At 49.1% G+C, this 26,547-nt stretch overlaps 2 protein-coding genes across 2 annotated transcripts; both read right to left on the bottom strand.

The window, feature by feature from the left end:
• Positions 1–184: 184 nt before the first annotated feature.
• Klk1b3 (kallikrein 1-related peptidase B3) lies at positions 185–4,392 on the bottom strand. Its single transcript, NM_031523.1, has 5 exons — positions 4,305–4,392; positions 2,183–2,342; positions 983–1,269; positions 750–886; positions 185–385 (listed from the first exon to the last, which is right to left on the bottom strand). Exons 1-5 carry the CDS (start codon positions 4,360–4,362, stop codon positions 230–232), a joined length of 798 nt encoding a protein of 265 aa, NP_113711.1. The 5' UTR covers positions 4,363–4,392; the 3' UTR covers positions 185–229.
• Positions 4,393–6,717: 2,325 nt separating this feature from the next.
• Positions 6,718–15,824, bottom strand: Klk15 (kallikrein-related peptidase 15). Its single transcript, NM_001427635.1, has 6 exons — positions 15,777–15,824; positions 14,034–14,101; positions 9,874–10,024; positions 8,925–9,208; positions 8,687–8,823; positions 6,718–7,320 (listed from the first exon to the last, which is right to left on the bottom strand). Exons 2-6 carry the CDS (start codon positions 14,071–14,073, stop codon positions 7,168–7,170), a joined length of 765 nt encoding a protein of 254 aa, NP_001414564.1. The 5' UTR covers positions 14,074–14,101; positions 15,777–15,824; the 3' UTR covers positions 6,718–7,167.
• Positions 15,825–26,547: the final 10,723 nt, after the last annotated feature.

Genomic DNA, 26,547 nt, shown 5'->3' with positions numbered 1-26,547 from the left:
AACCCTGTGCCATCCCTGACTTGGTCTGAGCCTTTTGTCTGCCTTTGTCTCAACCCCATCCCTTTATCCAACCATACATGGACCCCTATCCCTTGCCGATCTGCTTTAGAAGTCCTGACCTTAGATGGGTGGTTTCCCAGCTCCAGATTCCAGAAGGCGAGAGAGAATCAGAACTTGAACACGTGTGCTGCATGGTGGGTTTTATTGAGACCAGGGGACTGTGTGACACTCAGGGGTTTTCCTTCATAACTTCTTTTATCCAGGGGGTGAACTTAATAAGTTTGGTGTAGATGCCTGGCTTCTTGGGTTCACCGCATGGGTTAAAGCCCCAGGACGTGATGCCTTGGAGCACACCATTACAGATGAGGGGGCCTCCTGAGTCACCCTGAAAGAAGGAGAGGGACAGGTGTAAGAAGGAGTTGGCAGTTGGGTTCTACTTGTCAACCTGGAACTGACTTCAGTGGGAGGAAGAAAGGGGGACTCTAAGAGGCAGCTCTGGCCAGTAGGGGAGAGAACACAGCTCCTGGGAGGCCAGCTCTTACAGGGAGTGAGGGGTGGACAGGCCAGTCCCTGAAGCCAAGTCAATGAGGAGGAATAGTACCAGCTGCAGGATCCTCCACTCCCAGCTCACATCACTTCCACAAGGAAGGAAACCAAGCATCTGCTTAGACAGGGTGTGGAAGTGGGAATGGAGAACCTCAGTTCCCTCTCTCAGCCCTTCACCTCACTGCAGGGAGGGGCTGTCTCACCTTGCAAGTGTCTTTGCCCCCATCCATCTCTCCTGCACACAGCATGAGATCTGTCACCTCTTCTTTGTGTGCCTCGACGCACTTCTCATTAGACAGAAGATCGATGTTCACACACTGGAGATCATCACTTAATTCCACTGTGGATCAGGAGGCAAGAGGGTCATGAGCAGAACCCAGCCACCTCCTCTCTGCCTCCCCCTCACACCCAGCTTTGTTGCCTGGCCCAGACTTACATCCGTCAGGTGTGATGCTGCCCCAGCCCGAGGCAAGGCAGGTGCTCCCCACCTTGGGCTCCTCAATGGGCAGATCGATGACCTTCACACCATCTGTGATGTCCGCAGGCTGGCTGAGGTGGAGCAGCATCAAATCATTGCTGTAGTCGTCCCCAGGTTGTCGGGTGTGGTTCCATATGAGGTCCTGGTTGAAACCGGGGTGAGGGAAGCTTTGGCTGACAAGCCGGTGCTGAGCAAAGGGTTCATCTTCATATAGGTTGTTTCGGCCCAGCCAAACCTGGTAATTGCTGAGGGCAGGGAAGGAGATGGATTGAATGAGAAGAGGCAACCAGGGAGATTGGGCAGAGTACAGGGAAAGGGAGGGGAGGGGGGGAGGAAGAAAGAGAGAATCAGACAGAAACACATACATACTTGCACACACACACATGTGCACATACATAGAAAGGCACACACATACACATACACACAGAAAGGCACATAGATACACACATTTAGAGACAGAGAGACAGAGACAGAAGACAAGGGAAGAGGCGGGAGGGAGGAGGGGAGAGCCTGAGAGCTGTTCAGGTGCAGCTGGAACTGGGCTGAACTTCCCCAGTAGGTAAAGCCTGGCCCACAGCCCAAGGTCTGAACTCCCCTCCCCTAACTCCCCTCCCCCACACCAGCATCCTGCTCTCCCTCTGTACTCAGTTACCTCACCCAGATCCAGCTCTGACCAGCTCTTCTCTGTGTTCTGTGAGTGGACAGAAGGTCCTAAAGGCCAAGCTAGTCTGAGGAGAGTGAGGAATTTTCTCACACCATACATTCAGGCTCACCCTACATTCAGGGATATGACTTTGAATCCTAGGGACCTTTAGGCCTGTTCTCCATTATTGTCAGTAGTAATAAAAGAGGACACATGAGATCCAGACCCAGACTGAGATGGGCCAAGACTGGGGGAGGAGACACACAGTGACAGATGGCCACAGAGACACTCAGATGTAAATACAGGCAGGAGACATATGAACACTAAGACAGAAAAGAAAGAACCAGGACTTGAACACAAGCCTGGAGAGAGGAGTAAAGACAGACCCAAGAGGTCATGGACAGACCATGGGTCCTGTCCAGCTGGAACTCTTTTGACTTTGAGCCAGTCCCACCCTCCTGCCCTTCAGTAACCCAGCCTGTCCTGGAGTCATTTCTGTCCCCTCTGTTACTCACTCGGTTGCGCAGTGAGCAGCTGTGATCACCCAGCTGGGGTCTATCAGGACACCCCCACATAGGTATTCGCCGAAGTAGTACACAGCCACTTGCCAGGGTTGGGAATTCATCTCACAGTTATATCCTCCAACAACCCGAGACTGGACGGGAGGTGCAGCATCTGCAGCAGGGGTGCACGGGGGTGGGGTATGGTTGGCACAGATAGGGGGTATGGTTGTAGTGTTGGGGGACACAGACAGGGCTGGGACATGGCCAGAGGATATGGGGAAGGGACTCATGTATGGCTGATCCTCTAGGGAGATCAATGCTGTGGGGACAGAGATAACTCCTGAAGCAAAAATCAGGTATGGGTTTAGGGATGGCAGGCAGAGAGAGAGAGAGAGAGGGAGAGAGAGAGAGAGAGAGAGAGAGAGAGAGAGAGAGAGAGAGAGAGAGAGAGAGGATTCCAGCCCATTCTTAGTCCAATGAGAGTGAAATCAGAGGCCAAGAGGGTTTGGCATTTAAAGTCTCCAAGGCTTGAGAAGACATCAGGGCGGGCCTTGGTTGGGTTTTGAGAATTCTGGAAAGGGTGAGACCCCTGAATACTAGATTTGAGTGAATAAAGAAATCCCGAAAAGGGAGCTTGGGCATGATTTGGGGTTTCCTGGATTGGGCACGAAGTGACCAGCTGTCATGGGAGAGAATAAGGGGTTTCCAGATCAAAGGGGCAGGGTCGAGGCTTGGGTGTGGGCTCCTGTTAGGGTCTGTGGTGGAGATGATATCTAAGAGGGAGGGGCTCCCTAAGAACATAGTTTGAGCCTGGTCAAGCAGTCGGAGAAGGAGACTCTGGGGGATGTGAGGAAACAGTTCTGCTTCCCATGCAGTGGGGAGTGGCAGATGGTCAGGGTGTTGGTGAGGTTCAGGGTTCTCTTGGAGGCAGCCTCAAGACAGCACAGGGGTGGAAAAGGAGTTAAACAAGTCAGACCACTCTGTGGCAGAGAGGAGGACCCAGTTGGTGTGGGGTGCTAGGGTTAGGTGTTGGGATCTTGGGATGTCCTGCACAGAATGGGAACTAGAGCTGTGCAGTGGGGTTCCAGCGAGACAGGACAGGAGCTGGTGGGACTAGAAAGAACAAGTGGCCTGTGGATGAGAGTGGGCAGCACGGGAGGGAAGAGGGGGCCAAAGCACTGTGTTTGGATACAGGGAAGCTTGACAATCATTTATCTGTAATCTCAGCACAGAGAAGGCTGAGGCAGGAGGATTGCCATGGGCCAGAGACAGTAGCTCAGCGCTTTTCCCAAGAGCTAGGCAGATGGATTGGTTGCTCCAGTATTGGCTGTGCAAGCATTAGGACCCGAGCTGAACTCCCCAGAACCCAGGTAAGAGGTCAGGTGTGGCAGTGTGCACCTGTAACACCAGAGGTGGAAAGAGTAGACGTCCCCTGAGGCCTTCCGGACAGCCAATTTAGCCTAAAGGGAAACTCCCCATTCAGTGAGACCCTATCCAAGTGATCGATGACGATCCTTGATGTCCACGACTGGCTTCTGACACTTGACTCCTCCTCCCAAAACCAGACTTAACCAAAAAGCCATCAAGAAGGGACATGGGCTGATCCCCAACAGCAGAAAGGGTTGGGGGACTCATCTGATGTCACAAGCCAATTTGGGAAGTGAAATTGTTGATAGAAACTGAACAACTTGAGCAGATGGGAGACCAGTTGTCAGGATGTGGAGAGCACATTTGAAGTCTGACAGCTGCTGGACAGCCAAGGCTCTAGTGTGGGATTTGGGCAAGCTCCTGACACAGGGGTTGGAATCTTAGGCTCTAGGGAAAGCAACAAAATAGAGAACTGAGATCCTAATGTTCATCAGGGGTTGGAAAGATTTCTTGGAGAGACTGGAGAAGCCCAGAGATGATCAGGTGGCTAAGGAAGAGGAGAAAGTTCTGGAAAATGGGAGGGAACAGGGGCCTGGCATGGGAGAGAGGACTGTGAGGGACTTGGCAGTGTGCAGGGGCAGAGAAGGAGGACCAGGTGGTGCTTTAGAATGTAGGTGGGGCGAGGGGAGAGGGGAGAGGGATGTCCAGGGCCAAAGGCAGCATGAGAGTCTGGGGCTTGACCCCTCCAGCTTCCCCTCTGTCTCACCATTCCGTCCCAGGGACAGGGCGAGGAACAGGATCAGGAACCACATGGTAACAGGCATGCAGGAGCAGCAGGTGCTGAGCTTGGAGCTGAGGAGCCTCCTTGGGGAGCCTTTAAATCTCCTCATTCTTCCCCAGCCCCGCCCCTGCCCTGTTGGCACCCAGATGCTGGCCAAGGCCCTGCCCTGCTGACGGAGGTGAATTTTCTGCTCTCAACCTCATGGCTGTGGGAGGGGAGGGCCCTGCTGCACCTGCTGTTCAGTAGGCCCTAGTTCACCGTGGATACCTTCCCAGGGCTTAGATTGGGTGGGGAAGGGCCTGCTGTTCCTGGACCTGTTCATGTTCTGGGGACCAAAGCCAGATGGCAAGGTCAGGGGTGATACTGAAGGGGTGTGATAGTCGGGTACAGAAGCAAGTGACCCCCAACCCAAAGCTCTAAGGAAGGTCCTGTACCTCAAGACCAAGATTACCCTAAGAAATCAGCCATTAGAACAAATTCTTTGCACCAGTGACAGCCAAGAAGGCTGCAAGCTCCCCACATATATGTCATTTTCTTTTTGTTGAGAATGGCAAAAATCTTTCCTTCTTGGACTTGGACTCTGGATCACTGATTTTATTGTTCCTGTTAGAAGTTTGGGAACTGGGTATACTGGTGCACATCTTTAATCCCAGCAATTTGAAGCCAGAGGCAGGCGGATCTCTGTGATTTTTGGCTCTAATAATCTGTGATGTAGACTAACCTGGCCTACATGGTGAGTTTCCGGACAGCCAGGGTTATATAAAGAGCTGTCTCAAAACAAACCAATAAAATAAAATAAGATAAACAGAAGTTATGGTGCACATTACCATGTCCTGATCACTCTTTGGTTCTAGAATACGAGGATTCAGGTTATTCCTGGGGAGTGTCACACGCCCTGAACAGTGTTGGAGTCACAATGACTTTTTCTTGTTTCCTAGTTAAGGCTAGCCAAGGTCCCATCCTTCAAAGTGCCCAGGACTAACTGCCTTCTCTGGGCAAGATTTTCCCCACAGGGCCTGCATGGTGGTCACACCTGTAACCTCAGCACTTGGGAAGTGGAGGCAGGAGGATCAGAAGTTCAAGGTTATTCTTCACTAAGAGGAGGGAATCAATCAATCAATCAATCAATCAATCAATATTTAGAGGCTGGCAAGATGGCTCAGTGGGTAAGGTGTCTGCTACCAAGCCTGACGTCCTTTAAATTCAATCCTGAGTGGTTGAAGGAAGCCAACTCTCGAAACATGTCCTGTGACAGCCACTCTCACCCACACAATAAAGGCCTGCAATAAAAACAATATTATCAGAAGTTGAATGAGCATCTTTCACTCAAGCTAATCTGTTGATTTCAATCATCAAAATGAAGGGTTTCAACATTCAGTGATCCTAAGAATCACAGATTGGGGTCTCTGAAGAGAATCAGAAACTGGACTCCTGTATCCTTGATGGTAAAGCCACAGGCTTCAACCCTGAGACCTGGATGCAATCAGCAAGGCAGCTCACCGTGTCCAAGCCTGTATTGTGTGTCACCAACGCAGCCAAGGCAAAGAGAACATTTCCCTTATTGGCTTGGCCACCGAGAATCCTAGAACTAATGGTGGATCTTGGAAATCTAGATTTAGGTCCTCTTACTGGGGTGCACTACTCATGAGTGTGGACAAAGTGCCAGACACAGTTCTGATCCGCTAAGATGCACAGCTCATTTAATCCTCACAGTCACCCTAGGAGACATGTATTGTGGTCACTTAGGTCACAGATGGAAAACCAAGGATGAGTGAGGTCACAGCCCTGATCCCTGATTCCACATCGAATTCAAATGAGCAAAGCCATACCTGAAGTCGTGTACTCTCTCCCAGGGAAGGGGTTCTGGGTGACATGCAACAGGAGACTTTGTATCCTAGTCCTCCACACATTTCCCATTATGCCCTGTATGGGGTTGGTCTAGTGCTGCTTATATTCAATGCTAAATTCTGTACCCCAAGCTCTGGTTGATTGAAGACCAGTAGATCCTCATGTACCAGCTTTTGTTGTACAAACCCTGCCCCCAAGTTATCCGTGATTAATAAAGATGCCTACAGCCTGTAGGCAGAAGAGAGATAGGCAGGCCTGGAAGTTCCTGGGCTTGGGGTTTCAGGCAGAGACCATGAGAAGAAAAGGACATGGGAAGGAAGATGTAGTCATTGGGTAGGTGGTTCATGAGCACATATCCATGAGGGCCATTCCCTTGCAGTAGGAGTGGCCCAGGTGGAACATGGAGAGTCACATCTTGGGGTCATTGGCAGGGAAGTAGACAAAAGAGCATAGAGGGCTGATATCTGCCCAGCATAGTGCTTTAAGACTTATTGTAAATATGAAGGTTTTGAGTCTTTTATTTGGGAACTAAATGATCTAAGGTGATGTAGAAACCCCCAAATATTATTTACCGCAACAATACCCTAAAGAAAGAAAGTCACACCCTTACAGAGAAAGTTGGATCAACACTATGGAACAACAATATTTTCTCTTTCTTTTTCTTTTCTTTTTTCTTTTTTTTTTAAAGAGAAGGTTTCTCTGTGTAGCTCTGGCTCTCCTGGAACACACGTTTAGTCCAGGCTGGCCTCAAATCAGAGATCTACCTGCCTCTGATTCTTGAGTTCTGGGATCAAAGATCCACCCTACCACCCTAGCAACACTGTTTTCTTCATGCTAAGCGGGTTACACCAGGAGGGGAGAGATCCTGGTTAACAGTGTATGTTGATATGCAGAGGGGCTGATCTTTCTCAGGTAGGAATGAGGCTGGTGGCCGGCTACTGGGGATTCTTAGTCAGAGTCCAAGGTCGTCCTTGAAGGATGTAAGTAGTGGGCCAGTGATTCAGTTCCTTCTCATATTTTTCCTGATCCAGTCCATGTAGCTGCAGACTTTTGTGTAGACTCCAGGCTTGGTGGTAGTATCACAGGGGACATCACCCCAGGATACAATGCCCTGCAGGGCACCCCCGCAGACCAAGGGTCCTCCAGAGTCACCCTGTGGACATAGGAAGGGGTTTCCTCAATATTTCATTCCATGTGGTGAGTCAATGTACTGCTGCTCCTCCTGTCTCAACCTCCTGAGTGCTGGGGCGACAGGTGTGCACCGCCCTGCCTGTTGTCTGTGGTGCTGGAGATGGAAGCCAGGTAACTCTATCAACAACTGAGTTACACCCAACACACTGTCGCCCTTACGCTAATCAACCACTACTTTTCATCAGTGAAATCCTCAGCCAACCCCTGCCCAGGAAACTCAAACCTTAGCTCAAATCAGTCCAAGTCTCCTCTGATTCAACACAAACCAAGAGAACTCGGTCTCCTATGTTCAGTACCCAGCCCCCCCTCAGTTCAAGTCAGATGCTCTCCGAAATCCATGTATCATCTGATCGAAAGCCAGTCTAAACCTGTGCTTCGTAAACACAACCCAACTCTGATCATTGCTTATTTTTTACCCATTCCACAAACCCATGCCATCCAATGCCAACCACAATATCCTCCCCATCCTGAGTCAAAACAAACTCCCTGCCTCCATACCTTCCCAGACCATATAATCTATTCCATGCCCACATCTCTAAGCCCACTTTCAACCTCACCCTGATTCTAACTGATCCTGGAACTTCATCCACACTCACACACAGAATTGTCTCTGCCCCAAAACAAAGAAAATTCAAGGAGCCCTACTTGACCTATTCTGTCTGAATTCAGCTTCCAATTTGACACAGACTAGAATCATCTGAGGTGTCTCAATTGAGAGGTTGCCCAGAGTGTGTCTGTGGGAAGTTGTCTTGATTGCTGGTCAAATGTCAGAGGATCCAGCCCACTGTGGGCACCATCCCTAGGCAAATTTGCCTTGGCTGTGTAAGAAATTGAGAGATGTCTCACTGATGAAGAGCACTGGCTGTTCTTGTCTAGGACCCAGGTTAGGTTCCCAGCACCCACAAGGTGGTTCAGACCATCTGCAATTTCAATCTCAAGGTCATTTTTCTGACCTTCATGTGCAGTATTCACTTGTGATGCACAGACAGACATACATGCAGGGGAAGCACTCATTAACATTAGAGAGAGAGGGAGAGGGAGAGAGAGAGGGAGAGGGAGAGGGAGAGGGAGAGGGAGAGAAAAAGAGAGAGAATTAGCTGAACATGAGTCAGTGAGTCAGTGAGCAAGCCAGCAATGGTTTCTGCTATAGATTCACACTTGAGTTCCTGTCCTGAGTTCCCTCAATGGCAAACTATAGAATGTAAGCTAAATAAATTCTTTCCTCCCTATGTTCCTTTTGATCAGAGTATTTTATCACAGCAACAGCAAATCAAGCTAGGATACATACCATTCCCTCCTTTTACCCAAAGTCCCCTCTTGTCTCTAACCTCACAGGAGTCCGTGCCACCGCCCTCGACACCAGCACACACCATGGTGGGCAACACGCGACCAGGGTAGTCCTTGTTGCAAGATGCCTCAGAGATAATGCTGATGTTGGCACAATGCAACGTATCAGGGAGTCTCACTGAGGAGAACAGATGACTTTGAGTATATTCAATCCCTTTGGTCCATGACCCCTCCATTCTTTGCTGGAATTCCTATACTCAGCCCCATCTTTCCACTCACCTTGTGACTTGTGACTCCCTGTGGCTCCAGGGCTGTTGTCTGATAACAGGCCCCAGCCTGACACCACGCAGTCCTCACCGAGGAGGGGGCAACGTGTGGGCAGAGCCACAGGACGCACCTGGGGTGTTAGGCGGGCAGGCCGGAAAAGTCGCAATAGCATGATGTCATGCCGGTGGGTGCGAGCCTCGTAGCCCGGATGTGGGATGATGCGAGAGACAGAGCGCAGTTGTTCTGGGCCATCGAACTTTCGAAGGTTGTGCTCACCCAGGCGCACTCTCATGAAGCTGTGTGAGAGAGTAAGAGTAGACAAAGTGGTCAGAGTGGATGATCTGAGATTTTCTGAGAACTTTTTCCTCCTCTCAAGTCCTTGAAGCCAGCCAATGGCTCCAACCATGATCCCTTCAGAGCCCAAGAGTTTCTGGGTGTAAAGGTTCAGGCTTTAACCCCAACACTTGGGAGGCAGAGGAAGGTGGATTTCTCTAAGTTTTGGACCAGCCTGGTCTACATAGTGAGTTCTTGAGGAAACTGGGTTACACAGTGAGACTCTGTCTCAGAAAACAAACAAAAACAAACAAACAAACAAACAAAAAACATAGAAAATAAAAACAAAGAAAGAAATCTAGGAGTCCCAAATGAGGTATACAAGTGGAACTTAGGCTCCAGGTTTGGCCCCTTTCCTTCCTTCAGAATAGAAAATGCTCAGTGCCCAGGCCCCTTTTCCACTGGGGTCCAAAAGATGGGGCATTCGTAGCCTTCTCTTTCTCCTTTAGGAACCCACAGGTGCAGAATCCACTCCCTCCCGACCCAGGGCCTTCACCTCCAGCCTACCCATCCTTCAGAAACCAAGAACTTGGGTTACTTCTCCACCAAAGCCACAGTCTATGCATCCCAAACCTAGAAGTTTCCAGTTGTCGTCACACACCCCGGCCCCCATACCCTTCCTTTATACCGGGTTTGGCAGTGGGCAGCAGTCAACACCCAGTGAGGGGAGATGAGAAATGCACCACAATTGAAGCGGCCGCGTTCGAAGAGGGCCACTTGCCATGGCTGCGAATGAGGTACACACTCCTCGCCTTCTAGGACCTTGTCACCATCCTGCGCTGTGGAGAGATACAGGTAGAAGATCTCTCCCCATCCCCGGGCTTTTCAGGATTCCTGCCTCCTCCTCACCCTATCCCCACAGGCTTCGCCCAGGTCATTTGTTCATTAAGAAATTGCTGGGTGTGTCAGAGCTCCTCCTAGCCAAAAAAAAAAAAAAAAAAATAAAATAAAATAAAAAAAATAAAAAAAAAATAAAAAAAAATAAAAAAAATAAAAAAATAAAAAGGGAAAGAAATCCCTGCTAGGTTTGGGGATGGCTCCTGGGTAAGGCGCTTGCTGCCTGAAGACTCAGTTTGGGTCCCCAGCACCCACATGAACAATCAGGTGTTGCAGCACAAGCCTGCAACCCTACTGCTGGAGCCTGGGGGAGGGGAGACAGTCGGATCCCAGGGCTGGCTGACCAGCTAGTGTAAGGTCTGTGAGAGACCCTGTCTCAAACAAAAGAAAGGAAAAGAAAAAAGAAAAAGATGGAGGGCTAAAGAGATGGCTCTTGGGTTAAGAACTCAGATTACTTTGCTGAAGGCCTGATTAGAGTTCCCAGCACCGAAACTACGGTTCACAACTTGTAACTCCAGTTCCAGGGGATTTGACACCTTATTTTGGCCTTCAGGAACACCTACAAACACACATGTGCACTAGTGCATGCACATTTATGAATGCATGCATTTGTGTGCACACATGCATTTAAGAAGGAAAAAGAATTTAAAAGAAAGAGAAATAAATAAGAAGTGACAGAGGCTCTGGCTTCCACCCACATTGCACAGAGGAGTATACACACATGTCACACACACACACACACACACACACACACACACACACACACACACACAATATCCCACTTGTCTTGAAGTTCTATAGTCTGGTTTTGATAATTGCTTCCTGTACTTGCAGTGAGGACTTGACTCGTATGTTTGCATGTGCACATGTCCATGGGAGTACACATGCGCCTATGAGGTCAGAGGACAATCTCAGTGTCATTCTTCAGGCACATGTACCTCGAGTACTGGGATAGATTACTCTCACTGAACCTGTGCTCACTGACTGTGCTAGGCTGGCTGACCAGTGACCCTCAGGAACCCCCTGGGTCTACCACCCCGCACCCAGTGCTGCATTATGGCTTCTGACACGTACTGAGGGTCAAACCCAGATCCGTAAACCTGTACAGTAAGCAGCTCACTGACTGGACTCTCAATGATTGACCTGTCTCTCCATCAACAGTTTGGACTCTTGGAGCTTGTTTTTCTCAATAGTAAAACGTGGGTACGGTCATGAAAATCAGAAGGGGCCTACGGGTGTCTGTGTATGGTGAATTGTGCCGGAAGCATTCTAAGTCCATGAAACACTATGAATTGATTTATTCATTCAGTGTTTTGAGGCAAGGTCTCACACTGTTGCACAGCCTGGCTTAAAACTTGTAATGTAACTGAGGTGGTCTGAATGCATGACAGTCTACTCTATTTGGTCTCTCAGGTTCTGGGATTACACTTGTTACTTTAAACAAAGGACACTCATTTATTTATGGGGGTGTCTATGAGGATGTTCATGTTGGTGATGGTAGGTATGGCTGAAGTATGACAGACATCTGTGTAGATCTAGTTACAACATCAAACCACAATTTAAAGGCTGGGGACATGACTCAGTGGGTAAAGTCCTTGCCTTGGAATCACAAGGACCCAGGTTCAATCCCAAGCACTCCAGTAAAAAGTCAGGCATGGTGCTGCATGCTTATAACTCCATAAGGTACAGTGCCTGGAGGCAGTCAGATCCCTGGAGCTCCCCTGGGCTAACCAGTGAGCATTGTGCCTCTGACAAGTTCTGTGTCAAAAAACTAATGTGGGGCTGGAGCAATGGCTCACAGGTTAAGAGCACAGGCTGCTCTCACAGAGGATCCAGTACAAATTTCCAGCAACCACATGGTAGCCCATGACTATCTGTAATTCTGGTTCCAGGGGATCTGATGGCCTTTTCTGACCTCTGAGGGCACCAGGCACACACATGGTGCACATACATGAATGAAGACAAAACATTCCTACACATAAAATAATAAAATAAAACAAGGCAGGCAGTGCCTGACATGCATGTGCACATACTGGATGTATAGACATGTGCACAAAAAGAAAAAATATGTTTTAAACACAAGCCATTTTGTAGAACTCAGTGACCCAGAGACTCACCTATAGGGTGAATACTCAGATATGGACAGTACTCTACCAACCCAGACCACATTCAGATACCACCAGATACAGAGCTGAGATTTCAAGGTCAAAGACACCTAGTAGGAGAGCACAGACCTGGGAACAGGACCACTAATGATTAAGGACACTCTTTGAAGTTCACAAAGGCTGGAAGAACTTTGCTCCAGCCTCTGGACAGCAAGGCACACACACACACACACACACACACACACACACACACACACACACACACACACACACAGAGAGAGAGAGAGAGAGAGAGAGAGAGAGAGAGAGAGGCAGACAGACAGACACAGAGAGAGAGAGAGAGAGAGAATCAGAGACAGAGACAGACTAACAAAGAGACAGAGACAGAGAGACAGACAGAGAGACAGGGAGACAGAGACAGAGACAGACACACGTAGAGACTAATATAATCAGGACACTTGAGCAATTTTCTTGCCCGACTCCTCCAAGGTCACCTACTCCTGAGATGGACTGTTACAACCAAGCCATCTGTCTACACTCTGCCTTCTGCCTTCCAAGGTCATGAATAGAGCTGAGGACCTGAGAGTCTGTGGGAATGCGGATGTGGCAGTTGAGGGGCTTAACAGAGGAAGGGTGAGGTCGCCCTGTGGAGGAGGGCACTGGCTGAACAGCTGGGCATTGAGCTGCACCCAGCCGGTCCCAGCTGGAGGAGGGTGGAGGCTCTGGCTGGGTGCAGCACACAGCTGAGGCAGAGCCCAGGGAGAGCCCAAGGGGAGGCTTGGCCACCATGGGGGAAGGCTGAGGCCCTGGGCAGAGGTCATGTTGGGAACAGGAGGATCGTTAATGGACACCCCTCCAGATTTCTGCAGGGCAGAAAGCATCAGGTTACATTGAAAATTTCCACAAGATGTGTGACAGAGGTTGGTCTGTGGTTGGCCTGTCACTCAGCGTGACCTTGGTTTATGGGCCATCCCTGCTGCCAACCTGCTTCTTAGTAAATGACGGCAATAGTGGTCGTTCTTCCACAGTGTGGGTCCCATTATTCAGGCCTGACAGAAGGTACCATTTGTGTCATCTCAAAGTTCTGACCTTATTTTGGTGGACAGGTTTTCTCACGAAACATGGAGCTTAGAGACTGGCTGGACTGGATGGCCAGCAATCCCCAGGATCCCCCTGTCTCCACCTCCCAGCTCTGTTTTACAGGCATGCAGCTGGGCTTTCCATGTGGGTATTGGGGATGTAAACTCAGACACTCATGCTTCCACAGCAAGAGCTGTATCCACTGGCTTTCCCCAATCCCTCTGCCTCACATGGTCCCTGTGTGGGAATAGCTGTGCCAGGAGGGTCCAAATTGTCTAATCATGCTCACACACCTCATAGAGAACCCCACTGGATTCTTAGGGAGGACACTTGCCTCCTTCCTAGGGTTGGGAAACTAGGCTTGCAGTGTTGGGGAACTGGCAGTCACAGTATTCAAACCTGGGTCCTGAGCTCTTGGTGTCTCAACCATCTTGATAGCTTGTCCCATGTATCACATGATGTGATTTGGACTTCACCATGACTGTCACAGCTATAAAGCTCTCGAGGCCCAGAGAGGTAGAAGAGTTTCCCCAAGGTTACACGGCAAGAAAGATCATCCTTGGACTCACGTTTAAAGGCTCAGGAGGCCCAGAACTTCTGGTGACTCAGGATTGAGGATTCAGGGGCATTTAGCTGGTGGCTCAGATGGAAAAGGGAATAGGGGTCTGTGGGTGAAGTTTGAGCTGGCAGGTTCCAGGGTGCAGATACTCTGGGGAAAGGGGCAAACTCTTTGATCAAACCAGTACCTGACTTTGGTGCCCCTCACCTGCAGACACCAGCAAGATGAAAGCAAGGAGAAGCCACATTGTAGAGGAAGGTCCAGGTCTTAGTGATCTGAGGGGCATGACAAAAGCTGGGGTAAGGCTGGATCCATCTGTCCCCATCACCCTTCTGTAGACACAAGTGCATTTCCTGCGTAGGACACACTTTTCTTTTGTCTTATGTCACAGTGTTTTTCTATATGTCTCAGGCTGGCCTCAAACTCATGATCCTCCAGCCTCAGCCTCCTGACTATTGAGAGGACAGTTACACAGCATGATGCTTGACTGAGATCTACTTTACTGATCTGCCTTCCGTCTCCCACAGCCTCAACCTCTGGTCCCTCCTGGTCCCTATCTCTGGAGGGTCCTCTGTGCCTTCCAGAATTGTCAGGCCCTAGTGTTATTCAATAGCCTCTGGGTCTCTCTCTCTCATTCCCATGGCTCTTGATCAGGACTCTATCCAGCTCCCCCATGGGTCCTCTTTAATGTAGTACTCCTGTAGTCTACCCCATACACATATCCCTAGAGAGCTTACCTCCCTCCTTCCCTTCTTTCTTTCCTTTCTTCTGCTCTAAGCTGGATAACTGCACTGAGCCACATACACCCACCCCTCTCCCCTTACTGGTGGATTCTAGAAATGCCCACTACCACCAAGCTACATGCCTAACCCTCTTTTTACTACTCATTTTGAAACAGGGTCTCACTAAGATTAGCCTTGAACTCTCCATCTTCATGCCTTAGATCTCAGGTGTTGAATGACAGGCTTTCACTACTCCATCTGCCTTCTCCAGGGTCTTTCTACAGCAGAGATGAGCACTCCTTTCTCCTGTCAAGCCTCCCATGGACTTCTGATAGCCCCTAAATAAAGTCCCATGTCCTCAGCAGGAGTTAGAAAGGCTGAACTTCCTTCTCCTCTTCCAACCTGCCCAGCTGGGTCTCTGTGACCTTGCCCTAGGCATAGCCAGTGCTGGACTTCAGCCTGCAGTTTCACACCCAGACTGCACAGCTTGTCCCAACTCTTGACCTTCTCTGTCACCACTTCCCTCCCCAGACTCTCTGTGGTGTCTCCTCATCAGACTGAGAACTCCTTCTAAGCAAATCCCTCCAGACTGACCCTAGATTCCCAGGTTCCACACAGTGTTAGAGTCTGGCCCATGGAGAGACCTCAGGAAGTTTGGGGGGAGTGAATTCAAGTCCGTCTCATCTTGCTATTTACTCTTCCAGCTCATCCTGAAAGACTATGCAAGCCTTGGAAGACCAAGACATGGTAATCCAGAGGCGATGTCATCAAGATTCTATGGCGTCTGTCCTGCCCTGCATGGTAGCAGTGACTGCAGATACTGAGACCTGGATGCTCCCCACTGCTTATCCTCCAGGGAGATGCAGTCAGGTCAGACCCTCCTTTCCACAGTCTGCCCAGCGTGGGACACATTAGGGAGGTGGTTCTGAACTGACTTGACCTGGATAACTGCTGACCATGTTCTTCGCTCCATGACAAACATTTTCAGGGACGTCCTCCCAGTTCAGCCTGTCCCTTCCTCCCCCCTCAGCCTAGGTTCTTTCTAGAAGCTTCAAGACATTTTCTTGGTTCAAATTCAACTTGAAGAGACAAGAAAAGGACACAGAAGACCCAAATCCCTTGACAACTGATCATCCAGGGTAGTATTTGCCTCCTGGACACCAAAGCATTTGTAGGGTCCCCTCTCCCCTCCCACCCACTTTCCCAAGTTCTCTCTTAAAGATCTCACCCCCTCCAGGTCCTCCAGTGACATCCAGGGCAGCTGGGATACCAGAAGGGGAGCAGTCACCCGAAAGTCTGAATTTATAAGCTCCTAGCCCAGCCCAAGTCTCGGGGTAGGGCTGGGTAGAGTGGAGAGAGAGGCAGTGGATGGTCAGGTTTACAGGCTGGACGCCATGGTGACTGGTGGGATGTGAGACTAGGTCCTTCTAATGAGCATTTATTAGTCTGAAGCCTTTTCTGAGTCTGCAAGGAGAAATTCCACCAAGGGGCAGATCCCTCAGAGGGAGGGGACAGAGAAAGAGCAGAAACCAGAGGACAGTGTAGCACAGAGCCAGAGCTTCTGGGTAGCTGTGGAAACTGACTGTTAAAGTCGTGCTTCTCAGACCCGGGAGAGACTTCTGGAGCTTTGGTTCTTCCTGTTGTCATGAGACGGGGTCTTGCTCATCTGAGTCTGGACTTGAGATCCATCTGCCTCAGCCTCCCAAGGGCTGGGATGACAGGTGTGTGCCACCATGCCACCTTGCATGAGGATTTATGTTAGCAAATGGACTGGGAAGGTCTTGGATCTGGTTGTCATGACCTGAAGTCTTGAGTGTGAGTTTAATTCTTTGGTTTTGTTTTCAAGACGGAGTTTCTCTGTGTTGCTCCCCTGGAACTCACTCTTTTCAACAGGCTGGCCTTAGACTCAGAGATCTCCCTGCCTCTGCCTCTCAGGAACTGGGATTAAAGGTGGGCACCACCACCACCTGGTTGACTAATTTTAGTTTTATAAGTTAAAATATATTAAATTTGCACACACATGCCCATGTGCACGTGGAGGCCAGATATCAACTTTGGGTGTCTCCCAAAAGTGACTTAGGGAGTTTTATTTATTTCATTTTCATTTTTTATGTGTGTGCTTACATATGTGGACTTATGTACCAGTGCAGGTGTCCCTGTGGCTAGAGACATGGGATCCCCAGGAATTAGAGTTACAGAAGGTTGTGCTGGTTGCTACCTGGCATGGGTGCTGGGAACCAGACTTGGGTTCCCTAAAAGATCAGCTTGTATTCATAACTACTGAGCTTTCTCTCCTGCTTCTCTTTTGAGCAGTCTCTCTCTCTCTCTCTCTCTCTCTCTCTCTCTCTCTCTCTCCCTCTCTCTCTCTCAGTTGGTCTTGGAGCTTCCTGATAGACCCAGGCTATCTGGGCAGTTAGCCCCAGAGACCCACCTGTCCCATCTTCCCAGTTCTGGATGACACTGACCTCAGGTCCTCAGGTCTGCATGACAGGCACTTTGTTCGCTGAGCCTTGTCCCTATGATGGTTTACTTTTGAAGTTTGAGGTCCAGTGCCTTCAGTCAGCTGCATCCTGGGCTCAGAACTGTGAATAACTTCTGTGGTCCCAGGCTTGTATTCTGGACCTTTTCCTTCTTCTGGCGTAATCTGCATGATTTTCCTCCTTTCCTTCCTACTTCCCCCTCATTCCCCTCTTTCCCCTCCTCCTCCTCCCCATCTTCCCTATCCTCCCCATTTTCCCCCTCTTCCCCATCCTACTCTACTCCCCCTTCTCCCCCTCCTCTCCCTCTTCCACTTGATTCCCTAGCACCACATAAACCAGAGAGAATAGGGCAATCAAAGCTCTTGAGGGGGTGAGGCAGGAGGATCAGGAGTTCAGGACATGTTTGCTTACTTACATGAGCTTGAAGCTAGCCTGGGATACCTGAGGTTTGTTTCAAATATCAACAGTAAAACAAAACAAAGCAAAATGAAACATGCCCCCTTCCAAAAAAACAAAAAACAAAACAAAACACCCCCCCCCCAAAGAACAGAGTTTGCATGATCCAGGCCTGGTATCACAAGTCTTTTTACTGTAATCCCAGCACTTAGGAAGTAGGGATGGGAAGGGATGGAAGTTTTGGGCCAGCCTGGACTGTCCAGGCTGAGGAATGTAGAAATGCTATCTCAACAGACAAATAGTCAGGACTCAAGTCAGCTTGGCTTCTGACTGTGGATCACTGCAGTGTAGGCTGTGGCGCACACACTGAACACCTAGGTTGCAGGGTCTTGTCTTTTGGATTCTGAGGTGGTCCTGGGATCTGGAGCTTGGCCTCTAGACTGTCTATTGGGGCCAGGAGACATCATACAGATGATCCAAAGCTTCTGGTATTTGTGGCTGGCTCCTGGTATCTCGGAACCCCCAGAGGGCCTTGAACAATTGCCTAGAACCTCCATAATGAGAAGGTCCCTTGGACAGGAGGGACTGAGCTGAGGTCACACAGCCAAGCATGACATCAGTTACAAGCTCCGTCCCTCCCTAGGTCTGGGAAGCTGTTGGCTTTATGGGACAAACCTGAAGGACTGGCTCAGTCCCCCTGGATATACATGACACATACCTTTAGAACATGGGATTTCAGACTCTAGGATACTTTTTCTACCCGTGTCCTCAGAAACCCGAGAGCCCAAGGTGTTAGAATTGTCTGGAATCATAGGTCTCCAGGCCCTCTGGAACCCTGGTCCTCAGATCCCCTAGAACCACCATTTCAGGTCTCCCTCCTAGACCTATAGATACCCTGGACCCCCTAGGGTAAGGCATTCTAGAAGTCTTTCATGTCCACTTGTCTCTTTGTTGCCTAGCTTCACTCTGAGATGAGCTTCATCTGTGTCATTTTTCTGTGGGACAGCATTTTCAGGCTGCTGCTCACTGCTTTCTGCCCTCAGAGCCCTGTGTCCTCTTGGGAGATGGTGCCTGGGCTTCCTTAGTAGAGAGAAAATGAAGCTCCAATAGGGCAAAAGCTAAGCAGAAGGACAAGGGGAGGGGAGTCCAAAGTTCACACTCCCAGCTATCAGCCACTTCTTTGGAACACCCTGGTGGCCAGGGGGAAAGGAATCGTGACAGGGGTTATACTGTAGGCTCCTGATGGGCCTGTGGGAGGAGCTTGAACTAAGCTTTCCAGTAGGACACATTACTGTGAACTGCCCAGGCACATACTGCCTCTAAGACACACAAAGGGACAACCTAGGAGATCTCACACCTTGTCAACTACAGTCCAGGGTATGGGTTTTGGGAGTGTGCTTGCCCCACCCCCCTAGCAGGGACCTCATCAGCACATCCTCCTGCTTGCCCCAAGCTGGTTGCAGCTATCCTCTTGGGGATCTTGGCCAAACCAGAAGTCCTTGAGCCGAAGGCTGGGTGTGTTGTTTTTCCTCTTCCCCTGGCTCTCACTGTGTGCACCTCCTGTGCCTCCTCCCCAGAGCCTCCTCTGCCTCCCCTTCCCCCTTTTCTCCTTTCCACCCCACCTCCCAGTTTTCTTTATATTTCTTTATCCTGCCTCCATCTTCCTCCTCTCTACCCTTCTTCCCCTTTTCTTCCTCTCCCTCCTCCTCCTCTCCTCTCTTCCCCTCCCCCTTTCTCTCTTCCCTTTGTCCCCTCTTTTCTCCTCTTCCCGTTCTTACTTTCCCTTTCACCTCTTGAGGAGTCTTTCTTGGATCAGCTCCCATGGATCGGTTATGAAAAACCCAGGACTTCTATCTAAAGCAGCCACCAGCTTCCTAGTACTCCCTTCCCTGACTCTCTTTCCCACTGAAACTCTCTTTAGCTTGCCCTGCATTCACCTGCTGTCCTCACAGTTAGTTAGGTCTCAAACCTGGAGTGAGAATTAATGTCTCCAAGCTGATGCTGGCTGTCAGGTTTTCCTCACGTGTCTCTCAGTTCCTGCCTGTTATAGGGTCCTCAAAGCTGGGGTACCCTGCCCTTCCTCCCTATATAACCTCAGCCATTCTGGCCCCCATTTTTCGCCCATTTGGCCTCTTGGCTCCTGGCTCTCTCCTCTCTCCTTCTCCCTCTCCTCTCATGATCTAGCTCAGTCTGCCAGCTCTGTACTCTCTGAATCTATGATCCCTCATATCTACAATAAACCTTCTCCTCCACTACACCTAGGATCAGTTATGTCCTCCTTTTATTTCCTTTTTTCTTTCACTAACCTCTTCCCTCTTGTGGTTCACCCAGCCCAGCCTGTTAGCCTCTCCCTTGGCCAGGTCCCCACATTTCTGCTCTCTCCATCTGGCTTCACATTCTAATCTTTTACTGCTCTGTCACTGTGCCCTCCTCCCTGCCTTCTCACCCTGCAGTCTGTCCACTCTGTTCATCACCACTTGATCACCACACCCTCCTGGGCTCACAGCCCTTCTGTGATGTTTCTATCAACCCTGAACAAGGGCCCTGACTTATCGTCTGGAGGTGCAGGCTTTGGAGGAGTCTTTGCCTGTGAGACAATACCTGTGAGTCCTGGTGCTCAGGGAAAGCAGATGTCTCAGTTGAGGGAACCTGACCTCCCAATCCCCGCTCTTTGCCCGTTCAGTCAAGGGTGCATTCAGAAACTCTAACTGGATTCACAGAGCCCAGTTCAGACTCCATCCTGTTAACTTAGTTAGTTTCCAGTATCAGTGGTGTGTATGTATTGCAGGATATTTTATTGCATTGTGAACCCCAAGTTGTATTAGTTACTGAAAAGTCCTGTTTCTAGTTGTGGTGTGGCTTAGCCCTCTGGCTGGAATTTAGACACACCCTTAATGCAAACTTGTAATCTCAAACAATGAAAGTCAAGTAGATTTGTAGAAGGAAACACACATGTTTGAAAGGATGTCTAATTGAGTGGCAGACAAAGTGATCAGTCAGAGAAAGATTTGACAGAATAGGACTTCTCCAACTCTCAGAAGAAGAGAGAGTATAGGAAAGCTAATTAAGAGAACACACACACACACACACACACACACACAGAGAGAGATAGAGATAGAGATAGATAGATAGATAGATAGATAGAGAGAGAGAGAGAGAGAGAGAGAGAGAGAGAGAGAGAGAGAGAGAGAGATAGCAGATTGTTTAGTATGGAGAGGAATTTTGAGTCAGAACAGCTGAGTTGAACCAGGCAGTCAGAGTGCAGAGCAAACAGGAAAGAGTGAGCGTTTTCAGCAGGAAGTCTCAGAGGCTGAAAACTTTCTAGACCTCGGTAACATTGTATGGAGGTTAGAATCCTTCAGGACTAGGGCTAGGTTAGGAGACTGAGGCAATAAACGTCAGTGACAACCGTTACAACAGGAGAAGAAAAGATTTATTTACACATGTGTGTGTCTATATGCATGTGTGAGAGTCTGTGTATGGGGGGGAGTCTGTGTGTATGTTCGTGTGAGTGCATTCATTTTTCCCTCCCTCCCTCCCTGTCTTTCTCCTACCCCTCTGTGTGTGTGTGTGTGTGTGTGTGTGTGTGTGTGTGTGTGCGCGCGAGCATGCCTGTGCTTTGTGTGTGCACAATCACAGAGACTAGAGGTTGGCCTCGGATGTCTTTATCCTTCTCCACCTTATTGTCTGAGACAGGGTGTTTCATTGAACCCAGCGTTTGCCTGTCCATTTAGCCTGACTGGCCCTCAGAGTTCCTCCTGATAGATGATCTCAGTACATACATTCCACGTGTGCCCCACTTTTATGTGGGTGATGCGGATGATATTCGGGGCTTTATGTTTGTGCATAAGTATTTTATCAATAATTCTTCTCCCCTTTTAATCAAAGGGTCTTATGTAGTCCAGGCTGGACTTGCACTTGCTACATAGCCAAGAATGGCCATGAGCTTTTTTCTCATTCTCTTGCTGCTACTCTCCCGAGTGTATCACCATGCCTGGTTTATGTCTAATGGAGATTGCATAGGGCTTTGTGCACGCAACGTGAGATCCTACTGCCTAAGCTACATCCTCACCTTTTGTTTGTTAGTGAGTAATGTGAAGACCCTGGCGTACTTTCCTCTCCTCTTTTAAGACACACCCATAAGGACAATGCTTCTGCTGCCTCCCACATGAAGTTTTTTTTTCTGAAATGCTAAAATAATATTTAGTTTGCATAGCCAGTGACAGTGTTAGACTCATCATGCACAAACAGGCAGATCAGGAGAAGACTGGTCCAGTCTCCAAGCTATAGACAGAGGCTAAGATATTAGTTCCAGGGTTGCTCCTTGGGTGTGAAGCAGTCTTCCTTGGCTGTGAGAGTCTTACGTTGGGCTGATGGGAAGGTTCAGAACTCACTTGGGTACAGTGAGGTAATGTCTGTGAAGTATGTGTGCAAATCAGGCTAATGGTTAAAAACCAGCTAGCATATGTGATTCAGGCATTTGCTCTGGAGCAAGGAGGGCTTAGTTTAAATCCTGCCCAGACACATAATACTTAGTGCCTTTGGGCATATCACTCAGTCTTTCTGTGCTGTGTTTTCCTCATTTAAGAGGCAGGAACAATAAGTCCCCTCTCCAGCAACACTGGTGGCTGGGGTTCCTCCTTGCTGGGAGTCAGTGCTGAGTTACAATATCTGGGCACAGAGCTCATGGGAGTGGATAGAGTCAGTGGAAGAAGACATTTGGTTTTTGATTCTTACTTTCTTTTTGTTTTTCTGCACAAGGATTTTCTGTGTAGCCCTGGCTGTCCTGGAACTCAGTCTGTAGACCAGGCTGACCCAAACTTAGAAATCTACCTCCCTCTCCCTGCCTCCCAAGTGCTGGGATTAAAGATGCTCACCACCATCCCTGGCTGTTTCTTTTTAATCTGACAGACATGACATCCTGTTCTGTATCCCTAAAGCCCCTTGATCACAACCCTGTTTACAGTTCAGGGACTGGAGGGATGGGAGAGGTGAGTGAGTGTGGGAGGCCCCAGTGTGAAGCAGCACCACAGAGCCAAGAACAGGGGTTCTGTTGCGCTATGCAAAGTGTAAGAAAAGTCGGTTTTATACTTAGAGGGATTAGCCGCTAGGTGGCACCAGGAAGTCTTTTTCTCTGTCTGAGGGAAGAGGGAGCTGCCTTGACCCTTGTGTCAGAGGAACAAGTGCTGGAAATTGTCCTGTGTCTGAGGGAATAGGCTGAAGTCTGGGCCCATGGTTCTCTGTAGGAGAGCTGGGTCTAGGTCTCTGAGTCTAAGGGATAAGGGCTTGTGTGTGGACCCCTGGGATTGAGAGAGAGGATCCTAGGCCTGGAGCTTTGGGTCTGAGGGATTGAGGTCTGGGGTCTGCACTCCAGGGTTGCTGAAAGAAGGATAATCTTGTGCAAAAATGCGAAGAGCATTTGAAGGTGTAGGCTGGGTACAAGCGCCTGTCTGCCCCAGGATCCAGGACTGTGGGCTTTTGTCTTCCCCAATGCTTCCCCAGCAGTGAGGACTTCCTGCTTTGAGAGCCTTATGCCAGGATGTGGAGCTTAACTTTCTACTGCAGGAACTGCAGTCCCCAGAGAGCATTCAGGAGGGGACATGTTTGAGGTGAGTGTGGGATTTAATCTACCAAGGTCCTGGAGGTCACCTTCTAGGCTGGGCATGGGACCCAGTGGCTACAGTCCTCAGAAGTGTGTCACCATCCATGAGAGCAGGGTCGTCCTCAACATTTCCCTTCTCCATTGTCTGTCCTACAGGCATTGATGGTTTCTGTTCCCTCCTCTTTGTGTTGATTAGTTTTAACTTGACACAAGCTAGAGTCATTTGAGAGGTTTGGTGGTGGTCTTTCACACAGCCATATTAACCCTAACCAGGACAGCATGGCTGTGAGCATGTCGTGGATCCATGGGCATAGCTAGCGTACCACTGTGGATGACAGCTGTGCCTTGCAGTGTATCTTCAATAACCAAAACACGTATGTTCATATGCATATATTAATACGCAACATTGAGACATCTTTGAATGTAAAATTCGATCTAATTCAATCTCTTGTATAAACTTGGATGTCTCATGTCCCATAAGCAAATATTTGCACATAGAGTCTGGATGTGCAGGGAGGGAGTCTCTAAAAGTTTGCACGTGAAGTGGGGGGAAGATGCTGACATATACTGAGGCCCCAAATCTTTATCTCAGAGCTGGTTGGAATGTGATCTAATGTGTCCTTAGATGTTGAATCTCTGGGGCCGAGTCTGCAATTCCAAATCTCCACGAAAGGGCTTTGTGGGCCCAAAGAGCTTTGTGGGTGAGAGACAGAATTCCTCATCCCAGGCATGTGGGTCTGCCACACATCAAGTCCATGCCAATCTGACCCTCTGGCACTCAACAGGTCATTTCTCAGTCTTTGAAGAATTTCTTTGTCCACACTGTTCTATTTAATCTGTGAGACATCCATTGTTTTTAAGGGTACAGGGAAGTTCTGTGTTTGTGTGTGAATGATAATGCCCAAAATACAGGACCTCCTTTGTGAAAGTGATTATTTTCATCAAGGGAACATGGTATATTTAAGATTCATAGGGTTAGTCACCGTGTGTGTGTGTGTGTGTGTGTGTGTGTGTGTGTGTGTGTGTATGTTTGTGTGTGTGTGCATAAGTGTGTGTCCAGGGTCATCTTCATCCACCCCCTATCAAAAAAAACACACCAAAAACCCTCCACTGTAGAGATTCAGAATTGCAGACCCAGACCGTAGAGACCCAATATTCATACACCAACCTGCTAGATCAGATTCCAGGAACCCTCAGTGTCCTTAGAAGGTGAGAGCTGGAGAAGATGTAAGACACGAGTCAGGTGGAGGCTGAGACTCTCACTCACAGGACTGAACCTTAGAGACTGTGGCAGACAGTGATGGAGACAAGGGGCCTGGCAGAGAGGATCGGAGAGAAGGTTAAACTGTGTTCAGTGGGATCCTGGTAGGTCCACCACAGAGCCCCACCCCAGACACCATTATGTTCATCTTCATTGGAGAGGGCCTTCCTGTCTCCCTGTGTCTCTGGACACCCTGCATAGCCTCACAGCTCCTCTTACCCCCTTTACCCCAGACTCCCATGTTTCTGCTGCTCTGTCTTGATGGTTCACAGTCCTGGGTCACTGCACACTGTCCTCATTGCTGTGAAGACCACGCCACTGTCTGTGCTGTTCTCCTGGGATGAACATTCTGGAAGATTCCTGTTTGCTTCAGGTATGACCCTTGTCATAGGATTTTCATGAAAATATGTCTCTGTGGAGTGGAGACTGTAATGGATGCTGACAGCCTGTGCCTGGTCAGTGTAACAAGTCAAGTATTTTCCAGGGAGGGGGCCAGCTCACACATGGAGTGCCCTGGAGAGCCTTCTGATCTGAAATCAGACAGTTGACATCCTACCTAGTCCATTGCAAATAACTAATTGTGTGATATTTCTCCTTTTCTCTTCCCTCTTTTCTTCCTCTCCCTCCTGCTCTCCCTCTTCCTCTCCCTCTTCCTTTCTCTCTGCTTTCTTCTCCTCCTCCTCCCCCTCCTCTTCTCCCTCTTCTTTTGTGTGTGTTTTGTGCAAAGTCTCTCACTGATTCAGCTAGACTGGCTCACAAGCACCAGGAATCTGTCTCCCATCTCCAGGAGACAGACACTGTCCTAGCTGGCTTTTATGTGCATGCTGGGGAATCCTACTCGGGTCCTCGTACTTGCACACTGATCACTTTATTGACCAAGTCATTGATCTCACCTAGATCCTCTCATCTTTACAATTTTCCTTTTTAAGTATATTCAAATCTTCCTCCCTAGTTTTTTTCCGGCCTTGCTTTATGCTTTCAGAGCCGATATTGTTGATATCTTGCCTTATCTCTTTCAGTGTGTGTGTGTGTGTGTGTGTGTGTGTGTGTGTGTGTGTATGTGTGTGTGTATGTATATATATATATATAGACATTTAAAAAAGATTTTTAAAAATGATTTATTTATTATTGTTTTAGGTGCATTGATGTTTTTCCTGTATGTGTGTGAAATCTCCTGGAACTGGAATTCTAGGCAGTTGTGAGCCACCATGTAGGTGCTGGGAATTGAACCTAGGTCCTCTGGAAGAGCAGCCAGTGGTCTTTTTTTTCCTTTTTCTTTTTTTTCGGAGCTGGGGACCGAACCCAGGGCCTTGCGCTTGCTAGGCAAGCGCTCTACCACTGAGCTAAATCCCCAACCCCACAGCCAGTGGTCTTAATGGCTAAGCCATCTCTCCAGCACCTTATTAGAACATTTATAACTCATCCTGTAATTCAACTTAAATATTTTAGTCACCAAATGACCCTTCACATACTTATGGTACAGTCACCAAGATCTGGTGCTGGTTTCCCCCTGGCTCCCCATGCCTGTGATCTCCATCAAAAAGAATTCATCTGAGGTGCAGAGAGCTTTGTTTAGAAGATGGGAATTTATTGCAGAGCAAGACACTCAAGGGTGAGCATGGACTATGTCCTGGTCTACGCTATAGGCAGGCTTCACCCTATTCCCAAAGCCTCTAGAACATGCAGCTTTTCCTGTGGGACTTAGTTTTGTCGGTGTGACTAACAGGCCCAGCTGGATGGGAGAGTGGAGCATTCATGTTGTTTCTCAGCCTCCTTGTAGGGTATGATCTCACCGGACTTCAGCTCCTGGAGTAGCTCAGGCACCACCTCCTCTCCCAGGGCCATAGCCGTGACTCAGACCCTGTCCTCCTGACCAGTAATTAAAGTCCTGAAGCCCATGCACTGGGTTCCATAGGTTGCTGACTGTGAGGGAGGGATCCAGCCACACCCAGTGTCCTCACCAGCAGCTTCTGTCTCAAAGTCTGTCACCAGGAGGCCTCAGAGGCCTCAGAGGAAGGCCACCCTGAGGAAGGCTCTCAACCTAGCTTCTTTCTCCATCAGTGGGACCACCAGCAGTATCTCACAAAGTCCTCATATCCTGCCAGCCTTCGGGATGTTGATGCCACAATTCCATTCTCCCTAGGAGAAATGGAGTTCACTAAGCTGTGTCACTCCTTAGCCTGGTTCTGCTTACAGTGGTGTGGTCCCATGTGCCCAGCCATGCTCTATTCCTCAGCTATGGTCTCTCTATGTCCCTATG

The sequence above is a fragment of the Rattus norvegicus genome, chromosome 1, assembly GCF_036323735.1.
Source record: "Rattus norvegicus strain BN/NHsdMcwi chromosome 1, GRCr8, whole genome shotgun sequence".
Lineage (NCBI taxonomy): Eukaryota > Metazoa > Chordata > Mammalia > Rodentia > Muridae > Rattus > Rattus norvegicus.
This window is presented reverse-complemented; position numbering and strand designations above follow the sequence as displayed.

Coding starts and splice junctions, on each gene's coding strand:
- Klk1b3 (NM_031523.1), bottom strand. CDS start 4,362: ATGCCTGTTACCATGTGGTTCCTGATCCTGTTCCTCGCCCTGTCCCTG. Junction 1,270..2,182: donor GCTGCTCACTGCGCAACCGA/GTGAGTAACAGA, acceptor CCCTGCCCTCAG/CAATTACCAGGTTTGGCTGG. Junction 887..982: donor CAGCATCACACCTGACGGAT/GTAAGTCTGGGC, acceptor CCTGATCCACAG/TGGAATTAAGTGATGATCTC.
- Klk15 (NM_001427635.1), bottom strand. CDS start 14,073: ATGTGGCTTCTCCTTGCTTTCATCTTGCTGGTGTCTGCAG. Junction 10,025..14,033: donor CATCTTGCTGGTGTCTGCAG/GTGAGGGGCACC, acceptor ATCTCTCCACAG/CGCAGGATGGTGACAAGGTC. Junction 8,824..8,924: donor AGGGAGTCACAAGTCACAAG/GTGAGTGGAAAG, acceptor TGTTCTCCTCAG/TGAGACTCCCTGATACGTTG.